Source organism: Sceloporus undulatus, chromosome 4, assembly GCF_019175285.1.
Source record: "Sceloporus undulatus isolate JIND9_A2432 ecotype Alabama chromosome 4, SceUnd_v1.1, whole genome shotgun sequence".
NCBI classification, from domain to species: Eukaryota; Metazoa; Chordata; class Lepidosauria; order Squamata; family Phrynosomatidae; genus Sceloporus; species Sceloporus undulatus.
This window is the reverse complement of record NC_056525.1, coordinates 44,036,890-44,053,144: the sequence shown is the minus strand read 5'-3', so window position 1 is coordinate 44,053,144 and position 16,255 is coordinate 44,036,890. Positions and strand designations below refer to the sequence as shown.

The following is a 16,255-nucleotide window of genomic DNA, read 5'->3' as shown; positions in this document are numbered from 1 at the left end:
ATTTCATGCTGTCAGCTGTCATCTGTGATGCGATGTACATTTTTTGGTGGGACAGTGGATCATATTTAGGAGTGGAGAAATGTATAGATTTCAGGTAGTGTGTTAAAATTTTAAGAAAAGAATTGTTATCAGTTTCATTTTAAAGGCTTGGTTTACTCCTGACCTCATTTTAACTTTGGTGGGAAAGATGAAGTAAAATAAGTTAAACTGTTTTCAACAGTGTTTTAATTACTTTTTAAAAAAAAGAAGTCTGCTTCAAACGTGAGTTGGACTAGGAAGAATGTGTTACACCTACAGTATATGTAAAACACTTTATTTCTGTATTCAGGCCTTAGGTCAAAAGAAAAAACCAGATTAGTATAGTGATTTGAGCACCATGACTCTGGAAGACTAGTGTTCAGATCCTTGCTTTTCCATTAGAAAAACCCTAGGTAACCTTGGGCACGTCACACTGTTGCCTTCTCAGGGGAATGCAAAAGCAAATCCCCTCTGAACAATTTGCCCAGAAAATCCTGTGGTGGGTCACCCTAAGTCCGAAACCGCTTGAAGGCCACAACAAGGTCAAAGAGAAAGGTTTTTAACTTTATTATAAGCTGGAATTATTTTTCTAAACTAATCCCCAGTCCATCACAGATAAAAGAAATGTTTAGGAGGTTTTTATATTAATTTTTACTGACCTGGATAGTTTTTACATTTGCAACCCAGTATATTTCTTCTATATGCGTGTCTTTATCATAGATTCCTGGGAGTGTAAAATGGAAATGTTTTTGCTCTGCCAACTAGCTGTGGACTAAATCAGAAACGGGAAGTGTGGTGATGTGATATAGGGGTTTCATGATAGTTTCTTGCAACAAAGCCATTTATGCACAATGGGATTCTGTTTTCTAGCTGTCCATATCACCCGAATAGTGGCTCCTAGCTATATTGCAGTTGTGTTTGAAATCACAGTGCTTATATGTTTCACACAGATTAATATTGTGTTTGGAGTTGCCTATACATGGTTGTATTTCAAACAGCCACCTACCATATTTACGAGCACATGATTGACCAGAATATTTACACTACAGTTGCCTTCTTTCTCGCGGACTTGAATCCGTGTTCTTGATTATTCATCAGAGTGGCGACCCGTTTCCTCAATGGGCACACCTCTGTCTGCGTGACCCACCCCTGTGCTTATGGGGTGCACCCATTCAGCCTATGGACACGATGCCCCACAAAATAGAGGGCCAGCTGTACTTTCCACTGCAAGTCCTGTTTGTTAAAAGAGTTGTACCTGTCAGATACTGGATTGTATGTTGAGTTCAATGGCAACTTTAACAAATCTGCTTTTGTAATCTGGTTCATGCAATATTATTCAGCTTACTTCTTTTCTAGTCTTTAAAAAAACTTTAATTCTCATTTTCAGTTTTCTTGTTCCCAAATGTACTTTACATGATGATTATGGAGACTCTGGGAACCAGGCAATTCAGTTGATCTGGATTTGTTCTTGGAGATGGTGGGTGAGTTCTAATGAAATGCTAAAAACTAGAGTAAGGTTAGAAGAACAAGAACACTTCTAAAGTGTTGTTATTTTGCTTATATTTTATTTGTATACTTTACATATCCAGAATATATGATTGGACATATTCTTACTCATTTTGAATTTTTTTTCAGTGGATGTTAGGAGTGCTCATTGACAAGGAAAAGTTTCAATTGCATCTAGTCTATACAAAGCAAATACAAGAGAGATCATCCCTGAAACCTTTCATCTATGACCCAGTTGGGGTAGTGGTCGCCTATTTATGTAGATTAGAAAGAAAGATGGCAAATGGAGAATATATTATTCATGGGATGGCATGGAGGATCAACCCACTATGGGTTATTTACCCTGTGTGTCCACCGATTGGCAGGAGTTCAAGTTTTTTTTACTGGATTTTAAATGTGCCAGCAAATATGTATTAATGGTGTTTTCAACATAAATAAAACTGAGAAATACTTGCTAAAGGTGGAAGTACGGTCATTTTTAAAATTCATGCTTCCAAGTATGCATCTGTTGTGTTCTTGTAATGTGGTATTCTCTATACTTCTGGATACTCACATGCATTGATTCTATGCTGGGTCCTTTCAGAAGCTTCTGTATAGCCGACCTGAGAGTTTCTCCTCCCGCCCTCTACTCACACACCAAAGGACAAGGTGTTCTTACTCAGGTTTTTTTTTTCCCCAGTTACTACTGGAAAGGGTTATCTGGGATATTCCTTGGTCGCATGAGAAAAAACCCACTAGCTTTTAAAATATTTATTTTCCTTATTATTGTTCTACTCATATGCCAGCCAAAAAGACACAGCCATTGAATCTTTAGAAGTCAGAAGCTTCTTAATCAGCCAAAAGGTGGTAAAAAGCCTGCAGAGAAGGAAGTGACACTGCTACCTTCACATGTAACATGACATAGAAGAAGGGTCAGTGTAGATTCTAAAATTAAGGCCACATCCCCAATGGCCTTATTGGGACAAAAGTAATAAAGAAAGGAAATATAGGGCCCAAAACAGACAGGCCAAAATAAAGCTAATTGTGTCACTTTGGAGGTATGCTGTTTAAATGACACACCCACCTCTTAAGAGGCCCGAAGCAGTGCTATAACTGAACTCCAAACCTTAAGACTCGAATGTGGCTTTGGTGCGGCTTCTGGACCTCTAAGATGCATGCATCATTTAACAGCATACCTCCAAAGTGGACCCGAAGCAGCTTTATTTTGGCCTGTCTGTTCAGCCCCTAGTCTGGAAAAAAGTCCTGGGTTCAGGTCTCTTCACATTACCACCTGAAGGCTTCAGATAGCAGATCTGGGAAAATACTTGGCTCACTGTAAGGTAATTGTACATTCAATCCTGGCCGCCTAGAAAACTCCCTATGATAGGTTGCTTTAAGGTTGCCATAAGTCAGAAAACAGCTGAAGGCAAACAACAATCGGTTCCATCTTTGTCTGTTAGACTCCAAACCACACGCTATTCATCACGTTTTATTGTCGTTGCGACTCAGATTTCTGTTTGGCTCTTAAGATGCATGTGTCATGTAAAATAGCAGACCTCCCAAAATGACCCTGACGAGCAGCTTTATTTTGGCCTGTCTGTTCGGGCCCAAAGTTTACTTCTGCATTTGAAATAGGAGCATTCTCACCCCCCAAGACAGACCTGAGGCAGACCTTAGTTTCAAGGAAGGGCACTTATATTTCAAAGCTTTTCAAATGCTATGCATGCTGGAGTCCTTTGAGTGATTGCACTAGGTGGGCCACAGTTTAAGTAAAAAAAATTTTTTCAAGAAAAAACTATTGCTTTAACCATTCTGTCAAATCCACCAACAATCTGCCAAATCCTACTGTTGCAAAGACTGCTCTTTCCATTTTTGTTAGCTCTTCTCTCTCTCTGCTGACAGAAGAAGATGAGGAGTTCGAGTGCATACTGCCATTGTCACTGCTCGTCTAAATGGCTCAGGAGAAAATTCAACACAGGCAATGGGAACGGTTGAAACAGGTATGCTTTACAGAGATTGGTTGTTAAAACTCCTAGTCTCCAGTTTAACTCAGAGTGATGAACAGTTATGGCCATCCTCGCTGACACAGCTAAGGGTGTTGTTGCTGTAAGTCTGCATCAAAATATGGGAACCCTATGAATGAGGAAACCTCCCAGAGCCCCAATCATTAACTGGTCCGCTACATCAGTAAACTAGTGCCATGGCATCCTTGATTGAGTAATCCACCCATAAAGCAGTCTTCCCCTTTGACTATCTCCACTTTATTGAGACAAGTTGCCTGATGATATGTCAAGTACACTAGTCCTCAGTTCAGTCCTATTGGACTTTCTAGTGAGGCTCATTGATTTGTCTTTTTGGAAGTCTGTGGTATCTTAGAACCCCATTTAAAATGAGGTTGATTTTCTTCCTTTACTCTCTGACTGACACAGCTGTTGATTAACCTTTTGAAGATTGTTCCTCTATTAATTTCCACAGCTTCCAGTTGAAAAAGTAGTTTGGAGGTGACATATAACATATGCTACCTAGATAAGGATATGGGGCTTTGAAAAATAAGGTGCTTCAACATTATCCCTGTTCAGGGCCATTACTGATATGTGGGAGCTTAACAGATAGTGTGGAGGGGATTGGGGGCAAGAACCACTGCCTTGTCCCAAACATCCCCACACACTTCTCAGACACCAGGAGCTTTGTGCATTAAGGTGAAGGTCTGCAGACAGGTTTGTTTGTAATTAGCATTGGCTGAACTGTGTTACAGCTTACATGAGTGGAGCTTTGCCTTATCAAGGTGAAAACTGACAGGTGCATGGAGATGTTGTATACTTCTGGTGCTGCTGCCAGGTACATGGCGATATCTGGGAAAGTGATGTTTAAATACTCATCATGTTTTGGTCCTCCACATGTTTACATGCATGCCTTAACAATCCACTTTCTTTGGACAGACAATTGTAATGTTACTGGTTTTAGTACAATGGTATGGAGCCTCCTGCCAGATGTATTTGTGGATGCAAAGAATGCTTGAGATGTTTTGCATGTGTACGTGAAGAAATTGATTTTAGAAGCTGCTTACATTATGTGTTAGGATTTCCCCACTCATTCTCATATAGAGTCCAGCAAGACTTGATGAAGAGGACAAGGAACCCCCCAGAAGGAGGCAGCAGGCAGCAGTGTCAGCTGTGCCGTTCTGCAACCACTACTGGAAGTTCCTATCCGGGAAGCAGAAGACCCAGCCATTTTGAGGTGCTCATGCCGTTCCTCTACAGACAAAATCAATATCCAGGAGGAAGGTAGGCTATTCTCAAAAGGAAGAAGTGTATATTTTCTGCCTCAGCCTCTCCTGGGTTTTTTCTTTCAGATAATCATTGCTGCAGTTGCAAGAAACAGGTTCTTCTTTTTTTCTGTCAACAATAGCAGCTATACGTATTGGCTAACCTATGGCAGGTACACACAGTTCTAAAGCGAAAATAGAACTTTTTACTCTATGCCTGTGTTACTGATAATATGCCGGCATATTGGACAGTGGTTCATTTCATCCCCAGGATTCTTGAACGTTAAAGCTGCCATATTAAGAAACCTTCTCATTTAGCTGAGATAGCCTGCTCTAGACAGGGGTCGGCAACCTCCGGACCACGGGCTGGACGCCAGCCCGCAGGCGCCTTTCTGCTGGCCCCCCGGTCCCTCCTGCCACAGAATCGCTGCCGATTTCGGCCCGCTACGGCCACCATTTTGCCATCAGAATGGGGGCAAAGTCTTGAGCGACCATAAAGTCGCGCGCAGACTTTGCTGGCCATTTTGAAGGGCAAAATGGCGGCGCCCATAGGAGGCCCGATTGCGTGCCTCTGGAGCCCTGAATCGTGGCTCCAGAGCCGCACCGGCCTTCCAATGGGCGCCGCCCACCTCCCTTCCTGTCTCCGCCCACCTCCTCCTGGCTCCCGCCCTCCCTCCTATAACTGGAGGGGAAGGAGGGGGGAGAGCAGAGGGAGGAGTGGAGGGAGGGGAGAGGAGGAGGAGAGAGAGGGTGGGAGGGAGAGAAGAGAGAGGATGGGAAGGGAGAGGGAGGTGAGGATAGAGAGGAGAGAAAGAGAGTATGAGAGGGAGAGGAGACGGAGGGACAGGAGGGAACGAAGCAGAGAGAGAGGAGAGAGCGAGAAGGGTGTTGGGGGAGAGGGGGAGGGAGGGAGGAGACCAAGAGAGGCGAAGAAGAGAGTCGTGAGAGAGAGTGGGTGTGGAGAGTGGACAGGGACGGGAGGGGGGAGGAACAGGAAGTGAACGAAAGAAGGTCGGGTTTTTGCTGTTTTGTGGCACTTGCCTTACGTCGACTTCACATTTCTTGAACAATACTTGGCTACTTAGTATTGTTGTTTGTTATACCTTTGGTTATTCTCTTTGCAACAATCCCAAAACCCACATGGGACTTGACTTGATCTCGTTATGATCTGGTTTGAGAGACAGCTGGCATTGACGTTTTTTGGACTGTTTTGTCGGCTACTTGCCTAAAGTCGTATCAATTACATTCGCATGAAATATTGCTATTTATTATTATTGTTGTTATCCTTTGTGTATTCTCTTTGCAAAAGCTCCGAAAACCCACATGGAACTTGCGTTGACTCTTTGATCGGGTTGAGACACGGTGTGCACATGCATTTTATTTACTGTGTTATGGCATTGCCGGCCCTAGTTAGGATCTTGCAAATATTTATTATTCTTATTTATGCAGCTCCGGAGGGTGGAAACTCCGCCCCTGACATGTGTCTCCGCCCCCGGATAGTGGAAGCTCTGCCCTGGCATGTGGCTCCGCCCCAGAGGGTGGAAGCTCCACCCCCGGTGTGCAGCTCCGCCCCTGGAGGGTGGAAGCTCCACCCCCGGCTTCAGCCCCCCAGTTGTCTGAGGGACAGCAACCCAGTCCCCGGCTCAAAAAGGTTGCCTACCCCTGCTCTAAGAGGTGTCCTACTTTAATATAATAGAAACTCTTTGTATCAGGTATATGGGTATTTCTGCAAGAGCTGCACAGCAACCACTGAAGTAGCCATTATGAGCACTGAGTGGCCATTATGAGCACTGAGCAAATTGCTAGCAATTAAATTTGTTTTGAAAACTCGGACAGAAGAAAAGCCAGCATTACTCCTCCTCCTTCACAGCATTGCATAGGCTAGCTAGCATACCCAGGGCAGGGATGGGTGGGAGAGGGAGTTTCAGTAAGCAAGAGGCAGAAAGAAGAGAAGACGAAAACAACATTTTGGAAGAAGACGGTGTTGTTTATCTGTTTGACGTATTTTATACCACTTTTGGGGGGCAGTGCAATGCAGTTTAGAATAATAATAATAGGCTGGAGGAGAAGAAAAAACTGGGGAAACATCAGTATGTTTAAAGACATGACTGAAGAGCTCAATTTTGCAGAATTCTGGTTTATTTTTCCACACGTGTTTCCTTGTGTGCAGAACAGAATGATGTGGATACTTTTTTAATATACTTTATTTTTCACACACACACACACACCCACTTCTATATAATATATAAAAAGGGATTATTGGCGCATTACAGACCGCCCAGAACAGGCGGTCTGCCGCCGCCTCCATTTCCGCTGCCAGGAAGCTGCAGCCTCCAAACGGGGAGGTCTCCCGGCTTCAGAAAAAGAAGCCGCAAAAAGCGGCTTCTTTTCGCGCCGTGCTTGCAATGCACAAGTGCGCAAATGGCGCACTCGTGATGTCGCAAGGCAAGGGGGACGTGCGAACGCTAAGCGTCCGGCACATAAAAATGGCCATGCCCGTGTGTATAGGGCACTGCCATTTTTACACCCCCGTCACATGCTAGGGGTGAGACCGGTATGGACGCTAGGTCCTTGGCCAACCCCTAGCATGTGACTGGGGCGGCGCAAAGGCCCGTGCGGAATGAGCCATTGTAATCACAATAAGCCTAGACAAGCAAATACAAAATATTACTTCCAAATGTACTTTCTATAACTGGTCCTGATACATCATGTTATTTAAAGGTCATTATTAAAGGCTACATAACTATAGACGTATTTATTGAGGGAGGGATTACTGCCAAATATTCAAGTACATATTTTACATGCAACCTGTTTCAGTTCCAATATGCAGCATCTCCAGTTAAAAACAATTCAGCAAACAGTAATGGGAGAGAATTTTGCCAGAAACTACGGAAATTTACTACTGGTCTGGATGATCAAATAGTCTAATCTGTAAGAAGAGACCACTTTCTGTGTTACTATTTACCTGTAACCAGACCAATGTGGTTGTTTTCAGGAAATTCACCAGGAAGCTTCTCTCCTGTCTTTCTGAACGGGATAGACATTCAAGAATGCTACAGAAACACTTTTTTGTAAGCGTCTCAGTCTTGCCTCCCATTACATTTCTTTTTTCTTATCAGTATAGCTTTCGTACAATATGTCATTGCTCTGCAATGTATTATGTTATATAAAGGGCTCAAGAGTTTGAACTACATTTTAATATTAGGCTAGTAGAATCCACTTAGGGCAATGCACAAAAATCAGGAACAGGCCTGTGAATTAACTCCCTTCCCAGTCTGCTGTCACGACTTTTTCCTCACCTTGTAGTATGTAGAATGAATTGATTTTTGTGTTGTACAGGGCATGTGCAAGATGTTCTGCTAATCATGGATGTGTACAAATTGGCCCTTAATTTCAAACTCTCACGGTTGGAACAGCTGTGTGTCCAGTACATTGAGGCCTCAGTAGATCTCCAGAATGTGCTTGTTGTATGTGAAAATGCCAATAAACTTCAGCTAGATCAACTAAAGGTAAGTTTTGTACAAGAGCATAAATAAAATTTAATTAAAACCATTGTTACAGTTAGCCCTTGATGCACAGGTGCAATGTGAAAAATAGGTTGATTTTTAAATATCTGACTCCATATCAGTGTTTTTCAAATGCTCTCCCTTTTACTGAGTAATATTACCAGTCCTGTCTCTTTCAACCACACTCATAATAATGGGAGTATTTTGAGTTGTCCTACTTCCATAGGTGTTTTAGCCTGTTCTGACTGTTCGTGGATCTGCAGATTATGCTGAGCAGCATCTGCTTAGGGGAGCTTTTTGTCTACTGTATATTTTCATGGTTTGGCTGCAGTTATTAGAGCAACTATGCTAGACCACGATGAATTAAAAATGAGTGCATGTGACACACTAACCAAAGCAGGAAATGCACAAGTTAAGGTGTTTTCCTCAATTCAGAGATTTAGGCACCCAAAAGCAAAGGAGAGGGGCTTAGGTTTGCTATTATTAATAGTACTCATAGTTGATACATGTAAAAGCATCTATACATTCCACTTCTCATCTAGATTTTTTTTAGCTTCCTATAATTAAACAGTGGAAATTTTGGGGACAAAATATGCCAAGTAATTTGTTTCTCTTACAAAGTGATGCTGCCTATTAAGGTGACAAGCAATATTGTTTTTCTTTTAGGAACATTGCCTGAATTTTGTGGTAAAAGAATCACATTTTAATCAAGTTATAATGATGAAAGAATTTGAGCACCTTTCTTCATCTTTGATAGTGGAAATAGTAAGAAGAAAGCAGCAGCCTCCACTTCGAACACATTCTGACCAACCTCTGGATATTGGTAATATATCTTTCTTCCTAAATCAAAAATTGCTTAAGATTCTTTCATATATGTAGCTAAAGACTCAAATCCTGGACATGAATGCCTCCAGTTGTTCTCATTTAATTCTGTTCACACAGTTTGCTTTAACTATCAGAACAGTCCAGAGAAGAAGTGTCATCCAGAAAGAAACTGAATCTTGAAATAAAATGTATCTAAAATCATAGGTCTAATGCTGTAGTCATCTGCAAGTTGAGGGAAAAAGGAAATTGGATAATTGGCTTCCTCTTACTGATGACCTGACAGATAACTGGTGTCACATTCTGCTAAAGAACCTTTGGAAAGACATAGATTAATCTTATCACGTGTTGATGACTGTAGTAACTGAATGATACAGCCATTATACAAATTGTGAGCTGAAGTACCATTAACATAGTATGCTACTTGTACAGCCTGTCTCTCTTTGTTTAATGTTGTTTAATGTTGGTAGGGTATCCTCTTTAAACCTAAAGCCAGAGTGATTTATAGGGGATAATCCTTTGACCAAACTATGGAAGGAGAGAGAAAAACTGTAGCACATCTGTAATTGCAAATAATCTTTTCAAGTATATATGCTAATCTCTTACATTATTGATGATTTCATTCGCTGGAACTGAAAGCATTCTGTCCAAGGGTATATATAGTAATCTAATATTTTGCCAGTCAAAACCTTCTCTTCTCCCCAGATATTAATTACTTTAGTTCAGCTTTCTGTGAACTATATCGTAACCCATAACTGTTTTTATGTTTGTTTGTTTTTTGTTTTGACTTGCACAGTCAGTATATAGAAAGTCTTAATCTACCATTTAACCATATAGAGCTGATTGGTATGCTTCCGCAAAGAATACACTCAGAATTGTTGTAAGTGGGCGCAATTCTGGTTTTGTATTAACGATAATTAGAGAAAATCTGATAATTAATTTTTCATTTTTATTATAAAATATACTACCAAAAATTATATCATCAGTAACTTAAAACATTTTTAAAAAAACAATATTTTTCTTATTTCTATGCATTTCAAGACTTTAATAGTTCAAAAGGACTCCCCCCCCCCATCTAAATCCTAGATGTACTCACTTCAGTTTAACCTGAAAAGTTCTGATAGATACAAGTGGTGAAGAAACTGCTGTCCTTAACAGTGCAGCATACTGTAGTTATATTTTTTATGAACAGTGTCTCATACTGTGATCATGTTGTTCTTGTTAACTGCTTTGGAGTTGACCTTAACTCATAGCAACCTTTGAATAAGACACCTCCAAGACACCCTATCCTCAACAGCTTTGCTCAGATCTTGAAGGCAGCAGACTTAGGATTGTGTCCTCCTTGATGATCCATCTGGTATGCAGTTTCCTATTATACTCCAAGGTTTACTGTCATAATCTAGTGATTCATGCCATCTTATGATGTGGCCGAACTATGACAGTATCAATTTAGTCACCTTGGCTCCTTGGGAGAGTTCATACTTAATTTGTTCCAGGACCCTTTTTTTTTTGTCTTTTAGTCATCCATGGTATCTGCAGAACTTTTGTCCAGCACCACATCCCATATGAGTTTCTTTCTATCAGTTTTCTTCACTATCCAGCTTTTACACCCATGCTTAATGATAGGAAATAAGATGGTATGGACAATGCTAACTTTAGTGTTCAGTTGTATATCTTTGTGTTTCAGGATCCTGTATAGTTCTTTTATAGCTGCCCTTCCCAGTCCCAGTCTTCTTCTGTTTTCTTGACTGCAATCTCCATTCCGATCAACTATTGATCCAAGATATGGGAAGTCTTTAACTATTTCAATTTCCCCATCTTTTGCATTAAAGTTATGTAAATCCTCTGTGGTCATTATTTATGTTTTCTTACTATTCAACAATAAGCCTGTCTTAGTACTTTCTTCTGACTTTCCTTATTAATTGTTCCAAGTCTTTGTTATTTTCTGCTAGTAGTATGGTGTCATCTGCATATCTTAGATTGCTGATATTCCTTCTTCTAGTCTTCATTCCTTCTTACTCAGAATCTAAACTTGCTGTGCATATGATATTTTCTGCATCCAAGTTGAACAAATAGGGTGATAGAATACAACCGTGTCTGACTCCCTTTCCAATTAGGAACTATTCTTTTCTCCATATGCTTTACTAACAGTAGCATCCTGTCCTGAATACAGATTATACATCAGGACAATAAAATATAATGGCACACTCAATTCTTTAAAATCCATCCATAGCTTTTCATGATCTATGCAGTCAAAGGCATTGCTGTAGTCTATGGAGCACATGCTGATTTGCTTTTGGAATTCTTTGGTGTGCTCTGTTATGCAACGTATGTTTGCAGTGTAACTCTTAGTTCTTCTCCCTTTCCTGAATCCAGCTTGCACCCCTGGAATTTCTCACTCCATATATCATAGTAGTCTTTACTGTAGAATTTTGAGTATGACTTTGCTTGCATAGGAAATTAATGCAATGGTCCTGTAATTACTGCAGTCTTTTATGTCTCCTTTTTTGGGGTAGGAATGTATATTGATTGTTTCCAACTTATATTATTGATAGATTTTAGTTAGAACTAAAGTTGATTCTGTCTCTGTAGATTGCAGCAGTTGCATTGATATGTGATCTTTTCTTGGTGATTTATTCCTCCCAATTGCTCTGAGCATAGTTTTCACTCCATTTTGCAGAATTTGGGGTTTCTCTAAGTATGATTCTTCTTCTCATGTGTCATTCATCTTTTTGATCTCTTTTATTTAGCTCTTCTTTGTATTTCTTCCACCATCTTTTTATTTTATCTTGGTCATATACTATGTTCCTCTGCTGATCATAGATCCTCTCTTGAGCATCTCCACTCTTGGTTTAAATTTCCCTTTGATTTCACATATTTTGTGTCTCTTGTTCTTTCTTTCCTGTTGTCAACTTCTGTCTCTCTGCAGTGATTATTGTAGTAATTTTCTTTATCCTTGCACACTAATCATTGAACAGTTGTATTCATGGTTCTGGCTCTATTCCTGTCTTCCCTCCCTTCCCCCCCTTCTCATCTGTCCTTAATTACTTGAAGCATTTTGTCTGTCATCTATTGATAATTCTTTCTTTTTGGCTACAGATAGTGCCTTTCTGCATTACTTTTTGTCCCTGCCTTCTGTATATAGTTCCTCTGATTTCCAATCAATTAAGCTTAATAGTGCAAATTTATTTTTTGCATTTTCTTTAAATTTTGCTGGGATGTTGTAGCTATAAATCTGTATAAACAATAAATTATCTTATAACTGTCAATAAATTAGACTCACAGTCTTAAACAGTTTTATGTTTCCTAAACATTCCACACACAAAAAAAACCCCACAAGGACGCACATGCAATTTTATTTTAAAAAGATAAGTTCTAAATGTTACGTTTGTTTTCATGTCCTATTTTCATTTTACTATCTATTAACCATATAATAGTTGTGCTATCTTATCATAGACTGACATTAAATCCCATTTTGAGTGAAAGGCAGGATAGAAATCCAATAAATAAATAAATATTCAAATTATTGAGATTTTGCTTTCTTTAACAGAAAATATATTGCCCAATAACTATTATGCAGTGGTTATTAACTGATAAGCAATGTTTTAAGTAAACCTTTGACCTCAAATTATTTATCATGACAAAAACTACTAGCCTTTAAAATTACAAGTAGCTTTGTTACTCATCATTATTCAAGTGATCTGATCTGACTGTGGTTGATAAAGATGACTCAAAAATTTTATGTAGGTCTTCCCAGTCACTCCAATAAAGTTCAATTCATTATTCTCTTACTATCTGGGATAGAACGTGTTATTCTTGTTCCCTGTGTGTTTTTCTTCAGGAACCTCATTGATTCAGGATATGAAAGCCTATCTGGAAGGTGCTGGTCTAGAATTCTGTGATATCATTCTACTCTTAGATGGTCACCCAAGACCTGCTCATAAAGCTATTCTTGCAGCTCGTTCCAGGTACAGCTACTCAAATGAGTTATCTGATGGTAGAGATTTGCCCTTGTGGATGCTAGAACATTATTTCCTCTTTTTATTTCTTTTCATTGTAAGATCAGAAGTAGCCCCTGCTGTCCCAATTCCTCTTATCCCCTGTAGAAGGAATAAATAACAATTCCATATCCAGAGTTAAGGGAGAATCTGTATTAAAACAACAGAAGGAACTGAGATTCAGATATCCCCTGTAGAAGTCAATATTTGAATCTCAGTTCCTCCTGCTGTTTTAATACAGATTCTCCCTTGACTCTGGATATAGAAATGTTAGTTATTCCTTCACTTTTTCAGTTTCCCTATAACTGAAATTCCAGTGGACATGTACATTGTAAAATAGGCTTGGCATGAAGGATCATGGGAGACCTACCATATATATATGTGAATAGGTCGACCTTGTGTATAAGTTGAGGGTAGGTGTTGGGGCCAGAAATCTGGATTTTAACATGACCCATGGATAAGTCATGGGTAAAGCTGAAGGGCGTGTAACCAAGGATGTAAAGGATGTCCTGCTTGCTCTTCTTGCATCTTCCTAGCCCACCTCCCCCCTGTGGAATCAGCTGGGCTGGGAAGAGGCTTGAGAAGGGAGCGTTCACTCTTCTTGCATCTTCCCAGCGCACCTGTCCCCTCCAGAGGCAACCGAGCTGGGAAGAGACTTGTGGAGTGAGTGTTTCCTCTTCTTGCATCTTCCCAGCCCAGGTGCCCCCTGCAGAATCAGCCAGGCTGGGAAGGGGCTTGGGGAAGGAGCACTCGCTCTTCTTGCATTTTCCCAGCCTAGCTGCCCCTTCCAGAGGCAACTGGGCTGAGCAGAGTCTTTGGGGAGGGAATGTTCGTTTTTCTTGCATCTTCTAGCTCAGCTGCCTCCTCCGGAGGCAGCCAGGCTGGGAATAGGCTTGGGGAGTGAACACTATCTCGTCATGCCATCTTATTACCATATTGACTTGTATAAAAGTCTACCCAGGGTTTTTGGGTCAATTTTTTAGTATAAATTTTTTGACTTATAGACGAGTATATACAGTATGTCAAGATATCTGTGATTCTTCTCAGTTTCTATATTTGCATTTAAGATGCAGTGAGGAGAGATGAGAAGAATCCTGTGAAACCCAGAAGTGTTCATAATCTCACCATGCTCAGGGTGTGTGTGGGTGTGTGTGTGTGTATCTGATGTCAACCAGTCTCTGAAAAAAGCTAGTATCATGGTATAATCTTTAAAGTGCCAGAAGACTTGCTGCAGCAGACTAACTTGACCACTAATTGTTTTGGAACTTATAGCTAGCTTTGATTGATTACTATTAGAAGTAAAATAAATAACAGTGCCATTACCATAATTTAACCACCACCATTAGAAGAAACTTTCTCATTGAAGGGATACAAAAACGATGTGAATGTATGAAATGAGAAATATAGTATTAATCTCCCATCCTAAGTAAAGTGTGAGCAATCAAGAAGTAAATGTATTTATTATTCTTTTATTTTTATATATATCTTCCTTTTTTCTTACTACTGTCCTGTAACTAAAAACCAGTAGACTTGGTCCTACCTTCTGGGGCAGCAAAGAACAGGCCTGTCCCCTCCTCTATGTGATAGCTTTTGCGGGTTTTAAAGAACACAATCATGTCACTACTTAGTCTTCTCTTCACCAAGCTGAACATGGCCAGTTCCTTCAGATTTTACTCATATATTTTGTTTGTTCTGCATACCACTTATCATCCTTGTTGCCTTTCTCTGAATCTGCTCCAACTTGTCTATATCCTCCTTAAAGTGATGTGCACAGAACTGACTCTGAGTCCAGGTGAGAGCTGACCAGCACTGAATACAGTTGGCTGTCTGTAGCCATGGATTCCGCATCCATGAATTCAACCATCCATGGCTTGAAAATATATATACCGTATATATTTTTGAATTCCAAAAAGCAGATCTTGATTTTGCCATTTTATATAAGGGACATAATTTTACTATGCCATTGAATATAATGGGATTTTGGTATCCACGGCCGGTCTTGCAACCAAACAATAGTGAATACTGAGGGCCCACTGTATAGTGGGATTGTAACTTCCCTTGACTTGGAAATTATGCTTCTATTAATGCAGACTAAAATAGCATTCCCCTTCCTTGATTCAGCATCACACTGCTGGCTCATATTCAATTTAATGATCACCAATAATCCCGACATCCTTTTCACATGTAGTTCTGCTAAACCATTTATTCCTCATCCAATACATGTGCATTTAGATTTTATAACCTAAATGGATAAATTTTCATTTATCTCTATTGAATTTTGTTTTATTAATTTCTGCCTTTTTCTAGCTTATTATCTAGATCCTTTTGAATTCTGTTTCTATCTTTTTTTGTCATCTGCAAACATGATGAGAATTCCCTCTGCTCCATCATCAAGTCATTGATAAAAATGTCAAAGAACAATAAAAAAAGTTTATTTCTATCCCGCTTTTCCAATTCAGATCAAAGCGGCATACAAATCCAGATAAAATTACAATAATCAATAAAACAGATAAAACAAGATATAAAACAGCATATAAAACTAATACTCGAGTAGCTGAGTAGGGGAATCCAGAAAAACATAGCCAGAGTCATTACCAAATAGAGGGGGGAAACCAGAGTCACATCTCATTGGGGGAAAGCTTGGGAAAAGAAGAAGGTCTTGAGATTCTTCTTAAACAAGTCCAAAGATGTGGTGGAGCGGAGCTCATCAGGGAGATTATTCCATATTGTCGGGACTGAGATTGAAAAAGCCCGTTGCAAGGTCCTCACATAACGTGCAGTTGGGACCTCCAGCAAGTTTTTCCCTGCAGACCTGAGTGTGCGGGAAGGATTATATGGGGAGAGGCGGTCCTCCAAGTACCCTGGGCCCAAGCCATTTAGGGCTTTATAGGTAATAACCAACACCTTGTATTGTGCCCGGTAGCAAATAGGCAGCCAATGGAGATCTTTCAAAATAGGTGTTATATGGTCTGACCTGGAACCACCAGCGACCAATCTCGCTGCCATGTTTTGCACTATCTGCAGCTTCCGGGTTTGGTACAAGGGTTGCCCCATGTAGAGCGCATTACAGAAATCCAATCGAGAGGTTACCAGAGCGTGTACTACAGTTTCAAGGTCCCTTCGATCCAGGTAGGGTCGCAGCTGGCGTATCAGCTGAAGCT

At 40.3% G+C, this 16,255-nt stretch overlaps 1 protein-coding gene across 3 annotated transcripts in view; it reads left to right on the top strand.

The window, feature by feature from the left end:
- LZTR1 (leucine zipper like transcription regulator 1) overlaps positions 1-16,255 on the top strand; it is a 51,505-nt gene that overhangs the window by 19,341 nt on the left and 15,909 nt on the right. For all 3 annotated transcript variants that reach the window (XM_042465630.1, XM_042465629.1, XM_042465628.1), the window contains 3 exons: positions 8,108-8,277; positions 8,941-9,097; positions 12,938-13,064. In XM_042465630.1, the coding sequence (XP_042321564.1) occupies positions 8,108-8,277; positions 8,941-9,097; positions 12,938-13,064 (454 nt within the window). The remainder of the gene's footprint in view (positions 1-8,107; positions 8,278-8,940; positions 9,098-12,937; positions 13,065-16,255) is intronic.